The 7,046-nt window shown below is 63.3% G+C and overlaps 1 protein-coding gene across 2 annotated transcripts; it reads right to left on the bottom strand.

The window, feature by feature from the left end:
* On the bottom strand, nt 1-6,589 carry SLC25A47 (solute carrier family 25 member 47). 2 transcript variants are annotated; one of them, XM_081228182.1, is made up of 6 exons: nt 6,441-6,589; nt 4,285-4,328; nt 3,906-3,977; nt 3,012-3,194; nt 2,036-2,366; nt 1-1,878 (listed from the first exon to the last, which is right to left on the bottom strand). In XM_081228182.1, the coding sequence occupies exons 1-6, from the start codon at nt 6,466-6,468 to the stop codon at nt 1,325-1,327; spliced, it is 1,212 nt and encodes a 403-aa protein (XP_081084308.1). In that variant the 5' UTR covers nt 6,469-6,589; the 3' UTR covers nt 1-1,324. The 2 variants fall into 2 exon arrangements, with proteins under 2 accessions (XP_081084308.1, XP_081084309.1); XM_081228183.1 differs by having other exon boundaries at nt 1,373-1,754.
* Between the last annotated feature and the right edge of the window lie 457 nt (nt 6,590-7,046).

Raw genomic sequence — 7,046 nt, 5'->3', positions numbered from 1 at the left:
GAGGGGGGCAGGAGGTGGGTAAGTGACCAGACGATGAGCCAGGCCCCACGGAGCAGATCAGGAGGCACCTACAAGCAGCCAAGCTTCCTGGGGGAGGTGACGTCTGGGATCAGTGATGCCTGGAGTTAGCCAGGCCGAGAGGAGGGAAAGGCGTCCCTGGCAGAGAGCGCAGGGTGTAAGCAAATGCTTGGGTCCGTGCAACAGGAGAGGCCGAAGGAGAGGGTCCACCCACGTGTTCTGGGAACAGGAAAGAGTTCTGTTCAGCCAGAACACTGGAGGTGGACCAGTGAACACTGGACTTCAGTCCAAAGTCACGGTCAAGGCTAGTGTCTGAGTGAGTGCTGAGTCGACACAGGTGCTGTCTGGCTTTACCAGAGGGCTGCTGTGGTGGGCACCCGGAAGGTTCGTGTTGGACCGTCACTGGAAGCCACGTGGTGCCAGAGGGAGGGCTGGGGCCTCAGAAGTGCAGGCGTGAGACCCCCATTCTCCCTGCTGGGTGGCCTTGGGTAGGCCTGGTCCTCTCTGAGCCATTGTGATAACCTATGTACGGACCCAGCGGTGTTGAGGATACACGGAGCCTCCCTCCTCCAGGCCCCGTGGAAAGGCAGCTCACATCCTGGCGTCTGGAACTGGCTGGAGATCAGTTTCACTCAGAAAGGGGGTGGGTCTGGGGTGGGGGTGGTGAGGAGAGCAGGCGTCATGCTGAAGGCTGAACGGCCCCCTGGGGCAGGCTCAGCGCCCAGGCGTGGCCCCCGGCTCCGAAGGCTGAGGGAGCCAGGCCGGCCGGAGAGCTGGCGGGGCCTCCGCATGCCGTCAGTGCCCTGGGAGCCCTGGTCACACAGGTTTGGAGGGCTTGGCCTTTGAGGACAAGCAGCAGATGGGGACCCCGTCACCAGCCCCACAGACCACAGAGCAACACCACTGAACTGCCCGAGAAACGTTTTATTGGCAGCAGCTCGCCGCTGAGCCTCGGGTCCGCAGGCGGAGCGAGGGTGGGTGAGCAGGACTGGGCGACACCTCCCTGAGCCTCCTGGTGTGGGGACCGAGCGTGCCGGGTGCCAGACGGCTGCGCCCGGCTTCCGTCTGATGGGGAGACCAGTTGGCTGCGTCTGAGGACCAGGAATGAAGAGCACACTGCCCAGCAGGGAGAGCTGGGCGGGGAGAGAAGGACGGGGAGCCGAGGGGACACGGGCGCTCTGAAGACGTGGGGCGGCGGGGAGAGGTGGGAGAGGAGCCGGCATGAGCCACTGACCAAATGCACAGACGGCTCCAGGCGACCGCATCCTCATCCCAGAGGCCCGCTTCTCCCTGGCTCCTGTGACCCTCAGGCCAACCCTGGGCCCCTTGACCTCCTCGTGGTCAGTCGAGGGGATGGCCCCCTGGGGCCCAGACCCCGACACTCCCCTCCGCCTCCTCCAGCCCCTGCGGGCTCTGGCATCTGCTGGCGGGTTGGCCCCTGGGGATGGGCGCCAGCTATGAGAGCAGGCCCCGCATGAGCCTCAGCACGGCCTCGTAGGTGACAAAGACCACCATGTTGACGGGGAAGGCACGACAGCAGTTGAGCGACAGCCCCTTGAAGAGCACCCTCGGCCCCTCCTCCCGGACGCTGGTCCCCACGCAGTGCAGGAGGCCCCGGTAGCGGCGCTGGCCCTGCCCATCCGCCTGCAGGCGCGACTTGATCACGTCCATGGGGGTGGCCACGGCCCAGGCCAGCACCCCTGCACAGCCACCGGCCACCAGCACACCCAAGACATCTGCGGGGAGGGCCCCACGGGCACGTTGGTTGGAAGCTGCACTGGGGCCCCTGAGGAGAGCTGGTGGGCACCCAGGGCGGGGCCTGGCCATGAGGGAGCCCTGGGCTCTCGCCACCGACGTGACCTGTACAGGGCCACCCAGAGCAGGCCTGTCCTGACTCTCATGTTGAGGGCAACGAGCTTCCCACCTGGCAGGCGTGTGACAGCCCGCCTCCTCCGCCCACGTCAACTCGCGCCAGGCTGATCCTCACCACCAGCACCGCCCCCGGCCCCCTGCTCACCTGGCCGGCTGCGGCCAGCGGGAGTCAGCTGCTCACAGAGCACGGCGTACGAGAGGAAGTAGGTGGCAAAGGAGTGACCGTCCCGGAAGAGCAGGGCCGAGCTGCCCTTGTAGAGGCCGCGCAGCCCCTCCTCCCGGGCCACCGAGGCCAGGCAGTGCAGCGGCCCGCGGTACTTGGGCCCTGGCGCCCGACCCACAGGGGCTGCGGGGCACGTGGGGGGCGCAGCCGAGGGCCCCGAGGCCGAGGGGCGCCGCTGCTGCATCTGCATCTGCGTCTGCGTCTGCGTCTGCAGGCGGACCTTGGCCACCTCGGTGGGCGAGGTCAGGAACACCTGGAGCGGGGGTGGGGCCGACAGGGATGAGGAGGCAGCGCTGCCCGCTACCCACACTCCCTGCCCCTGGCCTCCCTCCACCTCTGGGCCCGTGGTGGCCGCCAGGGAGCCTGAGCCCCAGGAAGCTCCGGGCTGGCCCACGGGCCATGGTGGAGCGGGGTTCAAAGCCGGCTGCGCCCACCCAGCCAGAGCCAGTGCTTCCTTTAGCTACAGACTCTCTGCTGGCAGAGCGGCCTGACACACAGTAGGTGTCAGGTAAACGTGACTCCAGTTCAGGAAAGCGCTTAATCTCATCATTAATCTGTTAATGACATATTAATGTATTATTTAATTAATGTAAGTGTTTAGTGTAAGAATAATGTAACACTTAATGTAAGCATTGATAACGTTAATAGATAACAGGATAATTTTACTAATAACATTGGTTGCATGTCGTGGTCGCTCATACCTGTCAGACCCCATGCTGGGGGCTTCACACGCGTGACCTCACCACGCCTCTTACAGATGAAGAGAGAAGCTCAGAGAGGCTCCCTAGCCTGCCCTCAGTTACCGAGTCAGCTGTGTCCTCAGCCACAGTCCCCCAGGCTCCGTCCAGCCTCTCCCCAACCCTGCGGTCCCGGGACCCCGTCACCCCGCCCTACTCACGCGGACAAGGCCGGAGGCGAATCCCGAGAGCGTGATGTCTGTCTTGGCGGGCTTGGCGTCGGCGCTGCCATACCGGAACCAGCAGATGTGTGCGAGGCAGTGGCGATAGGTGCCGAAAGACACGGACGAGACCAGGGACACGGTGCACACGGGCAGCGAGAGGCCCCTGTAGAAGCCCCACACCTGGCGGCAGGTGGAGGGCGCCCGAGGGCTCGAGTCAGGCCAGAGGCCCAGCTGGGAGGAGTGGCTGCCCGCGGGGGTCCTGAGCCCCTGCCCCGTCCTCCCTCAGGCAAGTCACGTAGACTGCCTCGGGCCTCAGTTTCCTCGGCTGTAAAATGGGGATGTAACCCCCGACTCGTGAGGTAGTGCTGAGGGATTGAAGGGCCGGGGTCCAGGCCTGACCTAGGGCAGCTGTTTGATGACGGTGATGTCGAACTAGCAGCTTGGTCGTTGCTGTTTCTCTTTTGCTCACCCCTGGTCGGCACTGATTCCCAAGTTCACTTTGGTAAGTGTCCCTGAGACCCTCCTCTGGACGGGGCTCCGAGCTGGACCCTGGGACCCCTGATGACTCCACCCAGCATTCTTTCAAGGGGTGCCCATGCTGGAGGGGACAGAAATGCAAACAGGTTCCTCCCCAGACCTTCCAAGTCCCCAGATGTCCCCTCTAGGCCCTCTTCTGGAGGCAGGACCTCATTCTGAGCACCTCCTGTGTGCCAGACACCCCGGCTCTTGTTCTCAGAGGAATCCAGGAGGTTGGTACAACTTTTCCCATTTGGAAGTTGAGAGAGCTGAGGCTTAGAGAGGAGCTCAGTATTGCCAGGCTGGTTGGTGAGTGGCAGCCCTGGGGTCCGAGGCCCCAACATCCCGCTGCCGTGACCCTCTCCCCAGGCCTACCCGCTCTCGGCGATACGTATCCCGGATGCAGTGCCAGATGCCCGTGTACTTGGGCTCTGTCTGGATCCTGACCTGTGGGAGAAGTGGGCTTCAGGAAGGGGTGGCTCCAGGCCAGGGGCAAGGTCGGCAGGCCCTGGGGGAGGGAAAGAGCCAACACCTGATTGTCGCAGCCTTGCTGACTGTGGGCAGAGCAGGGACAGTGAGCCCCATTTAAGATGAGAAATTTGAGGCCCGGGGGGAGAAAGGGGCACTACAGTCCCGAGGACCCTGGGGCGACGCTCTGAATAGCAGGCTAGAAAGGTCTTCTGGCCATGAATGGGGGGCTTAAGCCCAGGCAGGGGCCTTGGGGTGGGTGGCAGGGGCCTGGTGGTGACCGCACCTTCACCGTGTCCAGGGGGTAGCCCACAGCAACACCGCAGACGCCTGGAAGAATACCAGAGGAACCGGTGAGAAAAGCAGGAGCCTGAGCCGTCCCAGGGAGAGGGGGAGGGTGAACCCTGATGGTGCTCCCGCTGAGAAAGGCCACACCTGGCTCTTCTCTTCCACACCGGGTCTCATCAGTGAGGGAGAGTGACCCCCATTTTACAGATGAGGAAACTGAGGCTCAAGAGAGGTAAAGTGATGTCTGCCAGGCTGCTAGTGGTTTCTCCTTCCCGAGTCTTGGCCCACTGGAGCCTTGTTCTGAAAGCCAAGGACACTCCTTGGCCTCCCCTCTGGCGGCGTGTTTTGGGAGACTTGGTCCAAAATTGGCTGGGCCCTGCCTCCAAGCCAGGCTGAGCTCGCCCTCAAGCCTCAGTCTGTGAAGGGTTTGTCTGCAAGCCAGGAGGCAGCTTCACCTCACAGCTCTGGGGGTGATGGCAGGGGGACACAGCCCAAGCAGAGGCTGGGGGCTGGGGAAGCCCGGGTCACCCCAGGCCTCTGTGAGGGACAGCCTGGAAGCACAAGTTTGCTTGGGACAGAGCAGGACTCAAGGCTTCCTGGACCAGGGCCCTCCGCCTCCTGCAAAGAGGGCCAGGTGCCACCCGCCTATCTCCTTCTCCTCTCCTGACACCAGGGCTCAACGTCCAAGCCCCCAGCACTGCCATGAGAAAGACAGAGAGCGAGCGGGCAGGTCCCTGGGATTTCATCCCTGGGGGGTGGGGGGTGGGGTGAGGGCCATCTGAGGACAATAAGGTATGTGGGGGCTGTGCCCTATTTACTGTGTATCCCAGGACTCGCTAAATATGCACGAATGAAAGAATAAAGTGAATGAATGAATGAGTGAAGGAACAAAGAGAGTGAAGCAAGAGACTGACTGACTGACTTGGGTAGAATTACCCCTCCTGGACCCTTACATATACCTCACCAAACTCCTACTCATCCATCAAAGCCCTGCCATAGCATCACCTCCTCTCAGGAGCCCTCCCTGACCCCTATACTCTGGGCTGCCTCTGTGCCGGAAACACGTTAGTCACAGCCCCTGTCACATGGCTTTGCTGCTGTCCCACCGCCTGCCGTCTCTGACTCCAGAACTAGAGTTCCTCAAGGAAAAGGCCCAGGTCTGATCCCCATGACCCTGAGCCAGGCACAGAGCAGGAGCCCTTGCCACCTAGGCCTCCCCTGGGCTCTGGAGAAAAGATGCAGGACTCGGGAGCCCTTCCTGCCGTGTGATCTTGGGCAAGTCAAGCCCCTTCTCTGAGCCTCCTCCTTAGGGGGCTAATGTCCAGGGAAGCAGCTGGCCTCAGGCCCAGCCCACAGCGGGACCTCAGGAAACCCACTGATGAGGCCAGGGCCCTGGTCTTTCCTGGCTCGGCACTGCCCTCCCCTTCTGAAGAGAACACCCCACCCCATTCCCAGAAGTATTGACGGGCAGCCGCTGCTGTTTCACAAGAGGAGCAAGGCCAAGGATGCCTCACCCAAAATAGCCTGTGTGTGATCGATGCTGGTAGGAGCCCGTTCCCGATGGGCCAGCTATCTCTGGATCAGGCTTTCACAATAGCCCTTTCCGCAAAAGTGAAAACGGTCTGGGGGGTCAACAAGGCTGGGATTGGCTCTGCGTGTGCACACAGCCAGCGGAGGGGGGTGCCGGGCTCGGCTGGGACCCTCCCTTTCCGCGCCCACCCTTGCAGTCAGTGTGGCAGGACCCAGGCCCCGTCTGTCCTGACTGTCCACCCTCTCCTGGAGCCTCCCCTCCCCTCCCATGACTCCGCCATCCCGCTCCATGCTTACAGCTCCCAGGCTCTCCCTGGCCAGGCAGAGACCACCCTCTGCTCCCACCCAGCAGCCCCTCAGCCTCCCAGGCTGAGCCCCCCAGGCCAGTGCAGACTCCCCCCCCCGCCGGCCCCCCCAAAGCTCCTCCTGGGCCCTGTGTCACCTGCCCCGAGCCTCCGGGAAAACTGCTCTCTCCTCCCAGCACCTGTGGCCCACACCAGGTGCCGGCCACTTCTGGGGGGCTTCAAACCCCACTGCTGCCCGGGCAGAGCACCCCCTCCAGCCCCTCCTGCTGGCCCCAGGAGCAGCGGTCCCCCCCCGAGACCCCTCTGTCCCCACTGTTACCTCCGATGGCTCCAGCAGCAAACTCCATGGACAGTGTGGCTGGTGGGGAAGGCCCTGCGGTCAGCGTGCCTGAGAGAGGTCCGGTGCCACCACCAGGGTGGCCTCAACAGCTCCCCGCTGGCTCCTCTCAGACCTTATACCTGCGGTGGGGGGCGGAGCCTGCTGACCAGTGGCTCCGAAGGCAGAGGCCGTGCTGGGCAGCAGGCGGGTCAGTGCCCACCTGGACTCCCTCCCCACTACCCCACTGTTCCAGTGTGCTCAGGACCCAGGTGTCGGGAAGTGTGTGAGAGGCCACCGGAGGCTAAAGCTCAGGAAGCAAGATCCCTGTCTGCACCGCCTGCAGGCCTGGCCCCAGGCCACGTCCAGACAGCTCCTGGGGAGGCTGTGATGCCCCCAACCCTCCCAGCCCAAGCTCAGACTTTATCCGTGTCCTGGGGCCTCCTCGGCTCCCCTGGAATTGCTCCTGTCCAGGGAACCCTCAAAGCTCCCTCGCTGATTCATTCAACGAACACTATCTGAGTTGAGGCTGCACCGAGGCAAATGAGACCCCGTCCCCGTCCCCAGGGAGCTCCAGTTAGCAGGGAGGGAGCTGGGGGCGACAGGCCA

This window comes from Mesoplodon bidens (genome assembly GCF_964165515.1).
Source record: "Mesoplodon bidens genome assembly, chromosome: 3".
NCBI classification, from domain to species: Eukaryota; Metazoa; Chordata; class Mammalia; order Artiodactyla; family Ziphiidae; genus Mesoplodon; species Mesoplodon bidens.
This window is presented reverse-complemented; position numbering and strand designations above follow the sequence as displayed.

Bases quoted from the DNA above. Each gene is read 5' to 3' on its own strand.
- SLC25A47 (XM_081228182.1), bottom strand. From the start codon at position 6,468: ATGGAGTTTGCTGCTGGAGCCATCGGAG. The intron at 3,978-4,284 runs GTGCGGTCACCA...CTTCTCCCACAG, and splicing joins ACCCCCTGGACACGGTGAAG to GTCAGGATCCAGACAGAGCC. The intron at 3,195-3,905 runs GTAGGCCTGGGG...ACCTGCCGCCAG, and splicing joins ATACGTATCGCCGAGAGCGG to GTGTGGGGCTTCTACAGGGG.